At 38.1% G+C, this 18250-nt stretch overlaps 1 protein-coding gene across 2 annotated transcripts in view; it reads right to left on the bottom strand.

Moving 5' to 3' along the window:
• Window positions 1–3225: 3225 nt before the first annotated feature.
• The window catches only part of arhgef40 (Rho guanine nucleotide exchange factor (GEF) 40), a 30423-nt gene continuing 15398 nt past the window's right edge, over window positions 3226–18250 (bottom strand). The window contains exons 14-27 of one of the 2 annotated variants that reach the window (XM_027134985.2): window positions 17987–18125; window positions 17778–17897; window positions 17518–17709; window positions 16925–17437; window positions 15727–16118; window positions 13480–13729; window positions 12466–12555; window positions 11705–11911; window positions 10733–10912; window positions 9749–9929; window positions 7924–8034; window positions 7189–7298; window positions 5991–6037; window positions 3226–5883 (exon numbers count right to left, since the gene is read on the bottom strand). In XM_027134985.2, coding sequence (XP_026990786.2) covers window positions 6011–6037; window positions 7189–7298; window positions 7924–8034; window positions 9749–9929; window positions 10733–10912; window positions 11705–11911; window positions 12466–12555; window positions 13480–13729; window positions 15727–16118; window positions 16925–17437; window positions 17518–17709; window positions 17778–17897; window positions 17987–18125 — 2512 coding nt within the window. In that variant the 3' untranslated portion in view covers window positions 3226–5883; window positions 5991–6010. The remainder of the gene's footprint in view (window positions 5884–5990; window positions 6038–7188; window positions 7299–7923; window positions 8035–9748; window positions 9930–10732; window positions 10913–11704; window positions 11912–12465; window positions 12556–13479; window positions 13730–15726; window positions 16119–16924; window positions 17438–17517; window positions 17710–17777; window positions 17898–17986; window positions 18126–18250) is intronic. The other variant, XM_047816302.1, reaches the window with a different exon arrangement.

The raw sequence follows: 18250 nt of genomic DNA, 5'->3' as shown, positions 1-18250 counted from the left end.
GCAGGGCGCAAGAGTTCTCGTACACACCAAAGCAAGTGCAGCAACTGCGTTTTTTGTCCAATGCACTTTAGATTAATTGCATGAGCAAAACTTGTGCTAGATCTCCTCTGCAAATCTCTCCAGATGTGGCAACTCTATATCACAATTTGTTCCAAAAAAACAAACATGGTGATAACTTATTTCACTCTAAAGGTAGATGGTAGTCCAGATGGAGTTGCTTCCTATGGGAAGGTTTGTTAAAGAAAAGTTTCCTTTTTTCCTTTTTTTTCTGGAAAGCGTCCTTTCAGGCAGAAGGTTTTTAAGAGTCTTGCGTCACGTGATTGTGCGCAGGTGCAGTAGCTTCTCTGTCCGGGCCGCTCCAACCTGTGTCCACTTCTATAGACGGGCAAGCGTTTAGTTTTACACACACTTTAATTATTTCAGTGTAATTATGTATACACGTAATTATTCAAGATTCTTGCACAAAAGTATGAAACTTAAAGAAGTGAAGGCACTCTTTCAGACAGAGAAACACATAAAAAAGTTTTCTTGTTATGGGCATTATGGACATTCTGTTATCAGATTCAAGAGTAAAAATATTCCTTTGTTTTTTGCATTAATACATTCCTTTACATGAAATTAGCAATAAGACTAAATGTCAAAAATGGTTTCAAATGCTATTTAAAAAAAAATATATTTTATGAAAAAAGTGTCAAGAACTCCATTCTTATCTAATTTAGGCATTTTGCTCTATTTTACAATTTCATTTTCTATACAATATACATTTGTACAATATAGATTTAGTTTGGAAGTCTGTGGTGATAAACTTGGTTGCTACACATCTGTTTGTCATTCTCAGACAGTTTCCTCTGTGCCATTTTACTCAGCCCACCTTGCAACACTTGACATGACGTTCCAAAATGGCTACCTGATTAATAAGCCCAATTCCAAATAGGACAAATAGGAAAACGGGCATCTCACGTAGGGGCACATATAGTCATTATCATTTATTACAGTTTAGGAGCTAGAAGTTGTCATCCACCTAATATTATATTAATATGTGCACGTACAGACCTTATGTATATTGTTGATTGTCTATTGTGTGTGTGATACAGTAGCATGGCCACCCGCCCCTGACAGCTTTGATTGTTTTTCTTTTTCCTTTTTTTTCTTTGCTCCGCAGCAAAAATGCACCAATTAATATGCAGAGAGTGAGTGAGACAGAGACAAACAGAGAAAAAAAAATACATGCAGGGGAGGAGGGAGGGAGGAGGGGGGCATGAGGAGAAAGAAGAGGGACGATGGTAAGGGAAGATGAAATGAGAGATGATGAAGAACAAGGCGTGAAAGGGAAAGAGTGATGGAGTGAGGTATGGAAATGGTGAGAGTTGGTCTATGGGAAAGATGTAGAAGAGAATAAAGGATGGAAGGAGAGAAGGATGGGGTAATGTGAGGGGGATCAATATGTACATATTTAGTGAGAGATGGAGGGATCGATAGGGAAGGGGGAGAGGATGGGGTGAGGAGGGAGAGAAAGAGAGATGAGCGGATGGTGAAGGGGTGGAGTGATGTGGCAGTGGGCTGCTGTCTCTTTGTCGCAGTGTCAGGGGTATTGATACTGTAGTATTGCCATGACAATAGCACCACGACGATGGCCATGACGACTCCGGGGAGCACAATGTGGCCACAAAAACTGAGGGCACTGAAGCATATAGCTGAGAGTCAGTAAGAGAGATTTGTGTGAGTGTGTGTGTTTGTGTGTGTGTGTGTGTGTGTGTGTGTGTGTGTGTGTGTGTGTGTGTTGGGGGGGGGGGGTGGCAGGTGCTTTTCTGGAATTTTAGGGACAGATATATAATACCTGTTAGAAGCAGTCATACTCTAGACACACATTCCTACAACATACATGATAGAATTCCAACTCCCCAATTTCAGTTTTATTACTGAAGGGCATGAATTCTGATTGGACTACATTACGGCATAAATGGTTCCTTGTTGCTGGAGTCATACCCACATTTAAGCGCCATGTTTTGTACTTGTAATGTAAATATTTCATTTAGAAACCTGGATCTAATTATTTAACATGCACAAAAGGACTACAATAATTTTAGAGCTACATTTTCATCACCTTTCAAGGCTAAAGTTACCTAGTTCCAAAATGTGTATCAGTCCAGCAACAAGAAAATGTACAGTTTAGTATAATTTTTCTAAGACTGTACTTTCTATATCTTCATGCCATTTAAGTGATCACGTTTATGGTATACATAGTTCATAGTTTTCAGCACTGTGCATGCTCTCAAAGATACAAATGGTCGCTTGTCAGCCTGGAAGTCAGTGTGAGTGGCCACCCCTTTCTCCCAGTATGATCTATAGTACCCTCCCCGCGCCCCTTCCCTCCTTAATATGATGTAAAAAGCTAATCGCATGCAAATGCCTGTTGTCCCGGTAACGGGGGACGAAAAATCCCTTTGATGTTTCACCCAGCTCATTCTCTCCACGTTCCCCTTTGTTCTGCCGAGTCTCGCTGCTTTGTCAACATAGCCCGTCTATCCCTCACTCTCCATTCCTTTCCCTCTCTATCTTCACCAATCTTTGGCTATCTCTTCTCTATTACATTATCTCTCTCCCTCTCTCTCTCTCTCTCTCTCTCTCTCTCTCTCTCTCTATATATATATCTCTATCTATATATCTATATATATATCTATATATATATATATATATATATATATATATATAAAACCCCCAAAACTCTCCTTTTTTTCTCTTATCCTCTTTCTCTTCCAAACTTCTTTGTCCATAACCTTTGGTCTCTACAACATTCAGTCCCTCTCTTGCCCACTCTTCAGATTTCTAGTGAGACAAAAAAACTTCCCAGCTCTCAACCATTCCTCCATGTACAGCATCCCCCTCTCTCATTCTTTCACTCTTGTTCTCCGTCTCCCCTCTCTGTGCCTCTCTGTCTGAGCCCTCTCACCCTGTCATTACCCATCATCCCATCTACTGTCTTTTGCCCCGTCCTCTCTAAACCCCTTCCTGTTCTCACTGTGCTCGCCCTCCCTACATTCCTCCCCTCCCATTCACGCTCTATCTCTTTCTCCCTTAAATATCTGATCCCTTCTATTGACCACTCAGCCGCTGCCATTTTCACTGTGCCACTAATGTTTTCCAATATATATCTCATAATGCCTGGTGCCTTTGTACCACAATACGTGTTAAATGACAGTACACTACACAGTAAAATGGCTGCACTCTTGTTCATGTCCAGTTTTAATTCTTGAAGAAACAAAATCATACTTATCAAGTGCAAAATACATAGCAACACAGCATGCAAATATTAAATCATTAAAAATAATAAAAGGTTTTGCATTACCAAAAATGTAAACATGAACATAATAAGAGTTATACTATAAAGCTTACAAAAGGCACCTTGTTTCTTTGGTTAATGCTTGTATTTACAGTGAGAACGATGAATCATGCCAAGGTATTTATAGTTATGAAGAGACCTGCTTTAAAAGCGCTGAATTGAACACATTTCCCACTGTGCAAAGTATATTTGGATTAAGTCTGGCTGTGGGTTTAGCTTCATTCCTCATGTAGCTCGCATGCACACTCATACCACCTCTTATATAAAACAACTTAATAATTCTCTAGATCAAGGCTCTTTTTTAAGGAGCTTGTCTGTTCCAAAATGGATTATGAGTGCTTGGTTAATGTCAGCTCTAACAAAGCGGGATTCAAACTCTTTATGGAGAGTCCTGGAATTCAGTGACTATACAAGATTAAGACTGTGTAAGGTTGAGTAGAATATAATAGAATATAGGAGGGTGGGGTGCACCAATTACATAACTCAAAGATTAAAGCAGAAACTCATAGCATTTCCTCTTATGCAAGCAATCTTTGGATTTGGCTGGTGGAGCTGCCATGACAATCAAAGCCAGCTGGATCATAATGCAACTCATAAACAGACAAAGGAAAAATCGACTCTTTTCACACAGTGGGAGAAACTGAGTGAGAGGTGGTGGGTATGTAAATTCATATGGGAACTATGTGAATTCATATGGTGCTAAATATGGAACTAGTAACAATAACAATCGGGGCTGTGTGGAGAAATCTGTTCAGCTCTTGAGAGTTTATTCAACTCTAACACACTCTTTTATTTATTTGAAGTGCTGGGGGGAAAAAGGCCAACGTGGCAATTTTGTCAACATTTATACCATGTTGTTTAGTGCAATATGTGAATGCTGCTTAGCACAGTTTTTTTTTACTGTTAATGAAAAGAGTATAAGTGCTCCACAATAGAGTCTCAATGTGCACAGCATCACCACAAATGAGCAGCTATTCATTGTCTTACAAATAGTCTATTGGCCTTAAAAAATAGAAGACACGTTGTTTCCACGCTGCAGTTGCTCATTAACACCACCTATTGGACAAAACCTTATTAAAAAAACAACAACTTAGGATTCATTTAAGAAACTTTTTGGCATCTCTGAAAGATCATGTAAACTGTGGAGGAAAAAAAAATCTGTTTTTTGATCAGAACTATATAGAACAGGATGAAAGTTCATCCAATTGTCATGTCACTTGCACTATAAATAAAAAGCCAGTTCTCCTCAACCTATTTCACTCAGTGACAAAATTAAATGTTATATAAATTCTATAGACCCCCAATTAGACATCATATATAATACAGCTAATCCAATATTAGGTTAAACATTTAAATCTGTACCGTAAGAGTCAAGCTATTTATTATTAAAGCCGTAGAGGTTTGTCTCTGCACTTTCTATGAACAGAAACCTTTATTCTATCCAATTTGACATGATATTTATAGGCTGACATTTTTAATTGGTTAAAAGGATTTAACTCATTCAGTTCAAGGAACCAGTTAAAGAGTCTAATAAGTAAAGGAATGCAATAATGATAAGACTGGGTTGTTATTTCCCGCACTGAATCAAAAAACTAAAATAAAATAAATAAATGACTTCTTGGATATGCCTCAAAGACCAGACATCAAGAACCATGGTCTAAGATTACAGTCATTATGCACTGCTGATCTATTTTTATTGTGCTTTGATTAGGTAATGGAAGGAAAAGTTATAGCGATTCAGGCCATAACCCTACACTTATTTAAACAAGTCCCAATTATCATTCCTTTGAAAAAAAAAAACACAAAAAAACGTATATACATAACATAATACGCATTAGAGAAAGAAAGTACTGAATAGTCCTCGGTGAAAAAGGAACTTATTCTGTGGTTGCAATATGAAAATCGATGGATTATACTACAGAGAAAATAGGGGCTTTGCTCAAGTTTTTAATGTAAAACACTTTCTTTTTAGTTGCTATGGCACATGGCTACAGCTAATGTAATTAGATGATGCAATCTGTAAATTGTTTTGAGAATTTATAGCTCGGTGGATTCGCATTATCTTTGAGCTTGTACCAATACTGCTATTGTCCTACTGAATAATAGGAAATTGACATGATTGACACCAAATCTATAAGTAACAGGGTAAAAAATAGGCCCATACAAAAGGGTTATAACTGATTACATTCTATGATTAAAATGGAAGACATTAAGCTAGTATTGAGGGGAGCAAGAAAGGCAAAAATACACAGTAACTTATGGTATAATACTGAAGTCATTTTTGGCAAGCAGCAAATCAGTTGGAGGCAGCAGTGCATGAAAGCCTGAAACACATTACCCTGCTCCACGCTCCAGTACCTGGCGATTAGTTGCATACAGAGCAACTGCAAGAGGCAGAGCCAAGATGGCCTTGTGAATTGTAGCATGGCTTATAAAACAGTAAAGCATTCAGTATACTGTGTCATGCCGTAATGTTGCTGAGACATCGTCCAGGCTGTGTTACTTAAACATTTGTCCAGTTGAATTTGTAATCCAGGGAATTTCTGTTTAGAAGGAAGAAAAAGAGAAAAAAAGTGTTTAATTATGTCATATATATATCTTATAACAAATTTCAGATTTAAAAAAAATATTTATGAGGGAAAGGACTAACATTTGTAGTTCAGATGATATTCAAACAGATGTCGATGGTGATGAGCTCTAAACAAAAACAATACAAACAAATCAATCAGTAATTTAAATTACTTAAACGTTTTTTCTTGATTGTATGTGTCTGCTGAGTCAGAGATGCTATACAACTGTAAAACATCTCATATAACAGCCTACAGAAACTACACAGATCTACATTTGCCTGTTGCTACCATATCTTTGGCCACTATAATAGGAACATGCATGCAAATACCCAATCGGCAAATCATCTGGAAATAGTGCAGTACATACAGATCATGTAGATATGGGTTAATCTTCAGTTACAGTACCTTTCGCATGAAGCATCATAAAGAAGAAAAAATGTGATCTTAGTGACTTTGACAATGGCACAACATGGCATTGTTGGTACCAGACTGCTGATCTTGCTGATCTTACACACAACAGTCTCTAGAGCTTACGCAATTGTAGCTCAAATATCCACTTTGTACTACAGTGTTAAGCTAAGCAGAAAAGTACAAAGGTACAATGCATCAACCCCTGAGGAGGATAGGTGGAACAGTAGAAGACCACATCAGGTTCCACTCCTGTTAGCCAAAGACACAAATCTGAGGCACAGTGGGCACAGGATCACTGAAACTGGAGAAGTGAAGGTTGGAAAAAATATTACCTAAGCAACATTTCTGCTGTAAAGTCCAAATGATAATGTCAGAAATCATGAACCATCCAAGCCTTCTTTTAATGGTTCAGGCTGGTAGTGGTTGTGTAAAGGTGTGGGGAGTTTTTTCCTTGGCACACACAGTTCCTCTAAATATGTGTTGAGAATTATTTGAACGACATGGCCTATCCGGGTATTGCTGCCAACAATATGGTCCCTTTATGGCTACAAATGGTCTCAATCTGGTTCCATAAACATGCCATTGAGCTCATTGTACTTCAGTAGTCTCCTCAATATGAACCCAATAGATATGAACCCAATAGAGAAGCCTTTGGATGGCCGATCAGGAGACTTGCAGCATGAATGTGCATCTGAGAAATCTGCAGTATTTTTGTGACACAACCATATCAGCCTGGACCAAAATCTCAAAAGAACATTTTCAAAACTATGTTGAATTCTGTCCACAAAACAGGCTGAAGCTATGTCCTTAATGAAGAGGCCAGTGAATGTATCTACAGTATATGTGTGTGTTGTTTGAACTTCTCACTTGTGTATTGCCAGTGTGTCCGGAATCTTTCTTTGGTTCTCTTGCGATAGAGGGAGATCCCCCTTCCTTCTGACTTCCCACTGAGGAAGAGTCTGAACAGCTACTCTGAACTGGAAGAAAGAGAAAATCACGTTAAAGCAGATAGTTATTGTTCGGTAGCAGTTTTATGCTGTATACTGTATATAGCAAATTAGCATTATACATTATCACTGGAGACACACTTTTGTAATAATGCATAGCAAACACCAATTTCAATACTACCACTTAAGTGTTTCAATTTAGAGCTAGAAGTGTTTGTGTATGTATACATGAGATTTCGATTTATGGTATTTGGCAGATGCAGATGATCTTCCAACATGATAGATTCTGAAACCTTGTATATTTCCTGATAGTATTCACCAGAAAGAACTTAAGATTCACAACTTCTTTATATATATATATATATATATATATATATATATATATATATATATATATATATATATATATATAAAGACCGGATCGTCTAATACCATCTTCTGCTGATATCGATATAGGATTCTGTCCATCTTTAATACATCTGATATTGTGACTAGTATAATATAAATGTATCTCTATTTTACTTTTTTTTTTTTTACAAAAAGAATTCCAAGAGGTTAAATATGTTAGAATAATTTACTTCTTTTCCCATACTGGTATTTACAATTAAAGGTGTATATGTCTGAGAATGTGCATTTGTGTGGGTGTACATTATACCCCTGTCATTAAGGCTGAAACTTGAGTCTAGCTCGGATGTCTGAGCTCCTGTCACATCCAGTAGCAACTTGCTGGATACTCCCATGCACAGAGATTCCTTGAGACACAATTCTTTGGAAACACAAAAACAAAATATTTATTTACGCATTAATGAATCATCCTGATGCTGTTGAGAATAATTCTGCATGGATACCGTAAAGGTTTGAACTTTCCAAAACCAGGTTTTGCCCTTTTATTTGCATGCACAAGCTCACAGAAAACTTCCTCATGTCATGTGTTTTTTTTCATGAACTGGAACTTTCCGTACTTTCTACCCTCGTCTCTGTTTTTTTTTTCAACTAAACATACATCTGGATTTCTGTTGCCTGTTGCTACATTCTCTTTGGCCGCTTTATGCCACATGCATGCAAGTATCCAATCAACAAATTAACTGGCAACAGTGCAGTGCACACAGATCATGTACTGTGGATACGGGATAATTTTCAGTTACTGCTCGCATTAAAAATCATAAAGAGAAAAAAATGTGATCTTAGTGACTTTGACAATGGCATGACATGGCATTGTTGGTACCAGACTGCTGATCTTACACACAACAGTCTCTAATAGGCAACTGTATCTTAAATACCCATAGGATAGGAGGAACAGTAGCAGACCACCTCAGGTTCCATTCCTATAAGCCAAAGACACAAATCTGAGGCTACAGTGGGCACTAGATCACTGAAACTGGAGAAGTGAAGGTTGGAAAAAATATTACCTAGGCAGCATTTTTTCTTGGCACACACAGTTTCGCTGAATACTTGTTGATCATTATTTGAATGCCACAGCCAGGTTTTGCTGTAAACCATGTGGTCCCCATAATACAGGATGATATTGCACCATGCCATTCAATTGGTCTCAAACTGGTTCCATAAATGTGACATTGAGTTCATTGTACTTTAGTTGACTACTGTTTTGTGATACTGTTAATTGTTAAAAAGCACAAACAAATATTGGATACTAATAATTTTAAGCCTGCATTTGGTGGCTCATGTCATCTTTTTATTGCTCTTTATTCTGTCCAGCTTATTCAGCTACTCATCTCTACACTCTGATGTCTGAAACTGACATGAATACCATCACGCTCATCATTTCACACAAAAACCCTGCCAGTTGTCCATTATGTCAATCATTGTATAAAATGGCATCAAAATAAGGCATCAAACAAACAAGCACATTATTAATATTTCAAATAATAACACTTTTTTTTTTGCTTGTTTCAGGTATTTCCTGTTTCACTTTTTTAATATGCTGAACACGTTGCAGTCTCCTCCTAAGAGCCTACACAGAGTTAATATAATTAAACAGTCTTATATTGATCTCTTAATTACACATAAAACTGGGTCATTAATGACATCTCAATGATTTAAAAAAAAACTTAATTAAAAGAGGTGTGCTCAATTAATTAAATAAATCTTTACATGCTTAACAAATAAATATAACTGATTTTATCAATAATTAATTCAACTTAAAATATTTGTTCTATCCAATGATTCGTAACAAACAGTAAAAAAACATATTTTCATTAAAACTGTAAATAAAATTATAGTTTAAATAAAAAATATGGTTTTACTGTTTGTTGCAGTAGTACATTTGCCTATTTGAGATCATGATGGAGAAACTCTTCACACTTACACTGTATCAGACACATAATTGATTGTTAATAAATTCATACATTTGTTATAAAAGGAATGATGACATTAAGGTACTAATTTAAGGACCAAATATGACAATAAGTGTTGTTTAATTAAACATATCAAAGATTCAATTTCGGTGCCTTCAAACTCACCTGTGTTATGGATGGCATGTGTCCACAGGAGCTGGGCAATGTCATGTGTCCAGGCTTCTCTGTCCTCTAAAGATGAGGCCTGGAGAGTGAGACAGTATTTGGTGCGAGAAGTCTGTCTCACCCAAACCTCAAACCTCAGACCCTCCTCTCCGACGGACTGGGTCAAACCCATCTCTCCTGTCTGGGGTAGAGAGATGTGATCAGTGTCTGTGCTAAAGGACATGAAAAGTGTGTGTGCTGTGGTGTAGCCTGTGTGGTGTAAGGTGTAGTGCATTTTACTTTAATAGCAGAAAGTCCAACTAGAGCAGCTACTATCTACAGTAACAATAGCATTTATGATTTTTCTTTTCAGTTGCTAGGACGATATAAGAGACAACCAAAAACTATGCTTTTCTACTGGATCAGAAAAATCAGTTTAGAGAAAAGACAAGTCCACTCTTGCCAACCACAATGAGAAATTATTTTGGATAGAAGTGAACATGTATTAAACGATGATGCAGTACATTTACAAATTGCTTGTCTAGTAGAAACCATGAAACACTTCGACATGGATGACCATTTTCATTCTTAATGTGCTGCTGTGCTTCACTCTTAAACAGTGCTTTTTTTATTACTTTAGAATTATTCACATTATCATCAGCATCTGAAAAGCTTGCATTTGACGTCTCAGGCCTAGGTCTTAGGCCAGCTACTGTTAACTTGTCTACAGAAAAATAAAAAATAAAAAAAATAAACACAGAGCAAGCAAGCAAGCAAACAAGGGTGCTGTGTCAGTGCACCTTTCAAACAGAAAAATCTGAGTTGAGACAAGAGCACTGGTTTAAAATGATCAAGTAGCACCACAGCACGATTTTACTTTTTTTTCTTTAACTTCTCTTTAACTGTGGTCAATTGACATGAACTATACTCTCTGCCTGCTAGGATTTTCTTGTTAGCATTATATAATATAATATATAATATATGTGTGTATGTCGGTGTGTGCACCTTTATGCTGTTTTTATACGTGTATACACTGCAGCCTTGACTCTGAGTTTTGTGTTTGGTGAGAATAATGTAATGCTGGTAGAGGAACACGGTTCTGATGCCTGTCTTCTTTCTCCGCCCACCCGGACAGACGTACAGCTCACCCTGGCGTACCAAATCCCCACGTTCTCCAACAGGTACCTATGACACACACATATACACACATTTCCAGTATATGAATTAGAGTCAAACATGTAGAATATTTTATTATATATATTATATGTTATCTAATATCAATATTCTAATATTCTGCTGTTTTGGGAATTATTAAAAACACAGTAAATGATGAGTTCATGATGAGATCATCCTTTGGGATATACAAAAATTTTAGCAGTAACAATGACTACATGAATTGGATCAGTTACAGTAAGAGCTGCATGCACACTAGCATCATTTATTAATTTATATTCTTCTTTATACTAAAGCACTGCTGCATTTTTTCCACTGGAGTCTACAGTGTCTGTTCTTTGTAAAAGTCTGAGATAAAGCTGTAACATTATGTTTTCTACCATGGGAAAGTTAACCGGACAGTTATTTAAGGACAGTGTCCCATATTCCAGTTTGTTTCTATGTTTTATTGGCATTGACAGAGAAAAAAGAGGGACTAGTGAAGTGTTTATATCTGGCATATATATTAAATATATTATAAGTGCTTATAACTGGTTATTAACATGCATTATTATAAAAAAGAATAAAATGCAGCCAGATGTGCTGTTTAATGTACTCCTTGTGTAACTTTTAATAAAAAAAAAGTATCAGATATAGTATTACGGATTGTTTATTTTGATTTTAGACTATTACAGCTGTTGTATATATTTTCTATATTGCCAAAAGGTAAACATTTTAACACTATGACATTTCCGCTCATGTAACATCCTCTTTAAAGCAAAAAGACTATAATCACACGTCCATACTGTGCTCTCTAAGTCTCACCGGACAGCCAGTGATGAGGTCGCTTGTCCTCAGGTCCTCCCCATGGCGTTGTGCATGTCTGATAATGGAGAGTGCAGAGTCAGGGCCGGGGTTGACCCCTCCTAGTTCCTCAAGGATCTCGCAGTAGTGCTGTAGACGTTGAGTAGGAGCAGCGAGGCACTGAGGAAAGGAGATACTGGCAGGCACAGGAGAGCTGGAAAGCTTTGACTAAAAAGTTAAAAAAGAAGTAATTGGTGTTGAAAAAGGTGAAAATGGTTGTTTATTTTTAATATAAAAAACTATAATATGCTGAAATTCATGTCTGTATAACATATTTTTATATTTTTATTATAATTATAATTAACACGCAGAGTTGTATCTGCATCTTCATACATGTAGTTCATAGAAATAATCAAATAAGAATCAACATTTTTTTTTTTAAATAATTTTCATTAAAGCTTCATTAAATCTTCCTTACGTTTCAGCTCATTTTGTAAGTTACACAAGGCAGTGGGAGCAGCAAATTTCAAAGCTTTTCATAACATTAGGGGTGAACCAAAAAATGGCTAGGTGCTGTTGCATTCTATGGTCCTGCTCAGTAATTTCATTTGCCACCTAGTGTATACAAATTGTAAATGCAACATCAAATGTTAAAATGCAGCATGTGACCGTCCACTCCTTTGGACCTATTACCAGACACATGATGGCAGCTGAGCTAACAAATACAAATTAAATCAGAATCATGACTAAGTTGGTTCATCCAGCTGAGTTCAGGAGCTCACCTTAAAGTAGTCTGCAGCTTGGCTGACCAGCAGGGAGTCCGGCTCAGGCTTCATACGGATGTAGTGGGCATAATGCAGTAATTGATCCCTCTGGGCATTAGTGAGTTCCAATTTAAGCGTTTGTGAAAAAGACAAGTGAGACAAAATTAATTTTCAATTTTATTAGAGATTTTAGATTTGTTTAAATAATGATTTGATGTATGGGATCCAGATTAACTTCAGTAATATTGATATGTCTAATATTTCTAATACAAATGCTTATCTTGTGAACCATTTACAATTCATTCGATCAATCACCCCTTGGGATGCACGCTAGATATTTGTAAAATTATTATGTTGTGAAGCCACAAAAAAAGATATAGATTCAAGATGCAAATATAATTAGATGCAAACATAATTAGCTGAATGTTCACATAGGTGCAATTTAGCTTTTGCAGCACCAAGAACATCAAAGCACTATCGAAATAAGTAAAGGTAAGGTGCAAGCTTCTGGAAACATATAAGAATTTGGTTATGAAATGATTTTTTAAAGTCTGATAAGCTTGCAAAAGACAACTAAATGCCTAGAGCAGAATGTTCACCAATCTCTCTGATGAGTTAATTAATTTATAATGGTAACTGGTGCCACTCCTGAGTCCAAATGCACTCCAAAAGGTTTAAAGGGGTTTGCAAGCCACCATATTTTCTGCCAAGAACAGAAGTCTTGTACATGTCTTATAGGCAGGCCACTAACATGCCCCTGGTGATGCACATAACCTTGCAACAGATGCTTGCTGAGTTGGCTCACTTGCTAACAGGAGTAGGCAATATTAGGTCGCCATCACGGGTCATTGTCTGAGCTGTATTATTAAAAGTTGGAGGGAAAAAAATTCTATTAATGGGAATAATATGGGACTACCTTTAACATAAACCTCCATTAACTTTGACCTCTCACCACTAACTTGCCACTCATGGTAATCAAATGGGTAAACTTTGAAATGCAATATATGTGCTAATACAGACTCAAAATCTTACATATTTGCTGAAGCAGTCAGTTTGCTGTAGCGTTTGAGAGAGGGCACCCTCGATGGCAGGGAGGAGTAGCTGAGAATGAAAAGTGGCAAGGTTGCTCCAGTTGGAAAAGATTGAGTCAGCCTTTCCTCTTAAACAGACTGGTGTATCAGCACTATCCAGCAGAGGGAGATAAGTCTCTTCCACGGCCTTCAGTAGAGCTACGTACTGCCGCTCTGAATTGACCAGCCTACACCACTGCAGATACAACTTACTAAGAAATGGGGAGAGAAACAGAAAAAGTAATGCTTTAATTAGTGATAGGTACAAACCAAGTAGATGAGTGCAAATATGCATAAAAAAAACTTAATAATAAACTGTGGTTTTCACACTGGACATGCTTGTTGCATTCTAAATCCAATTGTTCCTGGTTCCCCCAGAGCACTGGTCTGCTTTCAGCCTCCCTTGATTTTATCAAACCACGGTGCATATATATATATATATATATATATATATATATATATATATATATATATATATATATATATATACCTGGATAGTGTCGGCGCCACGAGCGGGCCCTGGGGGGCGTGGCTCGGCCACTTGAGTCACTGTGCCCCCTTACTTCTAAAAATAATAACGAACTTAATAATTTAAAAAAATGTTTTACAAATTACTTTTATTATACCACGAATACTGGTTAAAGAATAAAGAGTATAAGTTAATTAAAAAAATAATAATTGTACTAACCCATAATGCAGTGCTAACATAGTCAGCCAGTTACATTCATGCTGCCACTACATCAGTAACGTAAATCAGTAGGCTAAATGGTCAGTGAAATCGTTATTCTAAAATTTGCGAAGTTTGTCTGAAAACATATATTAAAATATTGTTTTAATTTGCATTTGAGCGGGACCTTACGAAAAAATTCCGCCATTTGTTGAAGGACCTTGTTCAAAAATTTTATTCCTCCTCTTGTCGCCTGCAGCTCTTCTAAAGGTAAGATGCCTTTAGAATGATAAATTATAGTTTACAGTGAGTGACACGTTTAATATTTTATGTTCATTGAAGTTTAATAATAGTAATAGTATGTGAACCAGATAGGCCCCCCCAGGTAAACATGAGGCCCCCTCATTCTCTATTCTCTGGCACGACACTATATATACATATTAACTGTTTCACAGGAATCACAGCACAGTACCAGTACGACACCAAACTCAAACAACCTCCTACAGGTAGCTGTGATGGTCCTCATCACAGCTTTTACATAACTTGTTTTTTGTAATTGTTTATGTAAATCATGCTCTATGTCTGACTAAACTGTCAGCCCCCTTACTTATTTGTGCATGTCTGCTTTCTTGGTTTCAACTGGTGTTCTGTTATAGTGCGCTACAACCAGCTAAAGATGAAAAGGAATAGTGTATAGGCAAACATAGGGAGGAGGCTGGCAAACATGCAATACTTTCACAAACCATTTGTCTAAGATAGAAAATTAAGTGTGCATATATACAAGGTTTTACTGTAGCTATTAGGAACTTGGGGAAAAGCTTGCTGCTTGTCTGTTCTAGTTAAGATGTTGACACTAGATAGTTACATGCAATTCAGTAGACCTGTTTACTTTCTAGCTAATATAGGAAAACGATGTTCCATACAACATTTAACTGGGATTATCCACCTTGTTTGGACACTTGTTTAGAAGATTTCTAATCATGTACCGACTACACCGACAACAGCTGTGTGCTGTTATCCACCATCTGTTACTGCACACAACCTTGAGGTGGTCCTGGACAGCAACCTAAACTCCTTGCCTCACATGACTAATCTGTCTTGGTTATACAGGGTTTGTCTATTAAAAACAAAAAGAGAGTCTGTACATGTGTAACCACAGAAACTCTTTAGATGGTTTTCCAGTATTTGATCAAGACAAGATTTCTCCAATTCCTTCCTAGCTGATCTACACATGAGCCAAAAAGATCTATGTTTGTGTTAAAGCACTTATCACATCCTGCTCTGTGCCATGCTCCCTATGATCGTCTAGCATGGCTTGACTGGAATCACCATCTTTGAAGGTGCTATACAATAATCACTTTCTAATTATCGTTAACTTTAAAATTCATTTTAGACACTGCAAAGTACTTGTTTAGTGTTTTTATTTTTCAGTCAAGCTCAACATCATTTTTTCAAAAAGTGTCTTCAGTGGCATTCCTAATATATATACAGAAGTCAAGCTGTACACCTTACATGGATACAATCTATAAAACACATGCATACCTCTGTGCTGTAGTTCCAGGCCTCTCAGCTCCTGTCTCTCTATCAGTCCGGCCGAGAAGTACATGCTGTCTGGTGAGCCCTGTATGATCTGCCACCTCTTTACTGCTGACCTCCACACCACGGATCAACACACCACCTCCTCCTACACCCCCTCCAACTTTCTCATCCCTCCATCCTGGTACAGCTGTGGCAATCCCTGCCATGAGGATAGGCTCAGCTACAGCTTTCCTTCCCAGCCAGGACAGGGGAGATGAGCGGCTGCTTGTGGCAAGTGGAGCCTCTGCTGGCTTTGGTGCAGCTGCAGCTGAACGACGGGGTGCGAGCAGGGCTTGGAGGTCGAAGCTTGGGTGACGCCTCCGAGGTGGTTTAGGAGGCAGAGGAGCTTCAGTGGGCTAAGTGAGGTGAAGGAAAATCAAAGCTCATTTGCTGTGGAAGGAAGGGCAATTATACAACTTGCATGCAGACAGAAAAATTCAGTGTGATGATGTGGTGTATTAAAAATTGAAGCAAAAATTCCACTATAAAAAACCCAAGTAACTTATACAATTTTGTCAAATTCTAATTACAAACAGAAAATTGTATTTTTAAATAAATAAAAAAAATAATAATGGAGATTATTCTAAAAATATTCCGGCTAGTCTTTTAATAAGTGGTTCCAGGTGCTGTCCTGTCGATGCCTGAGCCTCTGGTCAGTGGAGATGTCTGTGTGCTCACTCACTTATCAGTTCTCCTTGTACAGTATGTCCTGTTATACCTCACAAGCACAACCTAGCATTATTCTGACTCCATGCCAAACTACACAATTAGGTTGAGTATATCAATCTAGATCTACCCTGCATTGAGGAACGTAATGAGGCTGCAGGAATTGCCTCTGCCTCAACCATTACTGCTCTACCAGTGGGTGCTCACCTGTCTTTTTTTCACCTAATGTCTTGTTAAACGCTTACATTTTTAACATTACTTTCTGAGCACACTCTCCTTCTTTGGTGATTTCTGATGTGAAATATTTTTTGCTAGTGTTTTGATAGTGATATTTTTGTTCCGGTTATGTTTTGATTGGTAAACTCAAGTGATGGATTGATGAATTTAATGTAATTGTCCAATTTCTGCACAAACACAAAGCCTCTTGTTTCACTGTGATGCATTCTCTTAACAACACAACAACCACTCTTACAGACTTGTAGAAACTACCACTCACACTTTTTTTGCTTGGGTTTAGCAAGTTTTGCAGGAACTTCCCTCCCCCAGCAGCCCCTGCAGCTCCCTCCTTCTTCTTCTCTTCTCCTATCTTTAGTGTAGAGCAGTTCTGTGGACGGAACAATGAGGCCAGCGAGCCCCAAGGCTGCAGCCCTCCTTCTCCTACTCCTCCACACCACTCTCCATCTCCCTCTCCCTCTATCTCCCACAAACTTGTGACACTGGAAACAGATGTTTTAGGTGTCTGTGCCACAGCCACATTGGGATCCTGACCCTGGTTGGTGGGCATGCCTCGATCAGCCTGAAGAACGCGTGTCTTGAATTGTGTTAGTGTGCGTTGGTAACGCTCCAGAGTCTGGGCCCACATGTCTAACAATGCACCGCCACCAAGCTCAACGGCCAAAGCTCGTGCGTCTTGGAAACGGGATGGAGGAATAGGAGGGAGTGAGGACAAAGGAGAGGAAGGCGAGGAATTGGGAGAGGATGAAGAGACCACATCACACCACTGGGAGGCCTGTAAATGGAAGGGGTTTTAATATAAATGCTTGTATATTATAGAGGTGTGTGGTTATATGGTGTATGTGCATGTGGTACCTCAGTAAGGGTGGACAGTAGTCTCTGTGTATTGTCCAGTTGGGTCCAACAGTCAGACAGGCAGTGAGACATTCCTCTCACTTTCTCTCGGATCTGTGGAAGTCGTTTAAGGACTTCAGTAAGGCCTCCCCATTCCAGCTCAGACCAGCTCTCGATTTCCCCCAGCACCACTAGTGTCTCACTGTGAAGTTCCTACACATGCACAATGTCATCAGTGACAGAACTGCTATAATTTCATTGTTTAACACAAACACACTTACCATAGCAGATTCCCTGAAGCTTTTGAACTTCTGCTGTTTGAGTAAGAGTCGGCTTAGTGAGAGTGGCGGATCCTTATATTCCTCCAGTTGCTCCTGCACATGATCTATTTCTGTCTCAAACTAAGGATGAGAGAGAATTGCTATCTATAGAAGATTTACAAACTGGTCTACAGAATAAAGTTCCACAAATTTAGAAATATCTCAAGCACCTTTTCCAGTTTGTCCACTAGATTTGACAGTCTACTGAGTGCTTCCATGTCATGACTTCTCTGATTAGAAACACGCACCAGGCGATGGAGAGAATCATCAATGCTGTCATAGAGACTGGAGGTTGCAGCGAAGGCAGCTCTTAAAATATGAAACATCAGAAATAGAAACAGAATTACAAGATTACAAGAAGTGTCTATTATCCAAAAATGTTGGGCCAGAACACAAATTTGGTCTAGGGCACATGATTCATCATAAATACAGAT

Source organism: Tachysurus fulvidraco, chromosome 7 (genome assembly GCF_022655615.1).
Source record: "Tachysurus fulvidraco isolate hzauxx_2018 chromosome 7, HZAU_PFXX_2.0, whole genome shotgun sequence".
In the NCBI taxonomy this organism is placed as follows: domain Eukaryota; kingdom Metazoa; phylum Chordata; class Actinopteri; order Siluriformes; family Bagridae; genus Tachysurus; species Tachysurus fulvidraco.
The sequence above is the reverse complement of the archived record's forward strand: the minus strand, read 5'-3'. Positions and strand labels throughout refer to the sequence as shown.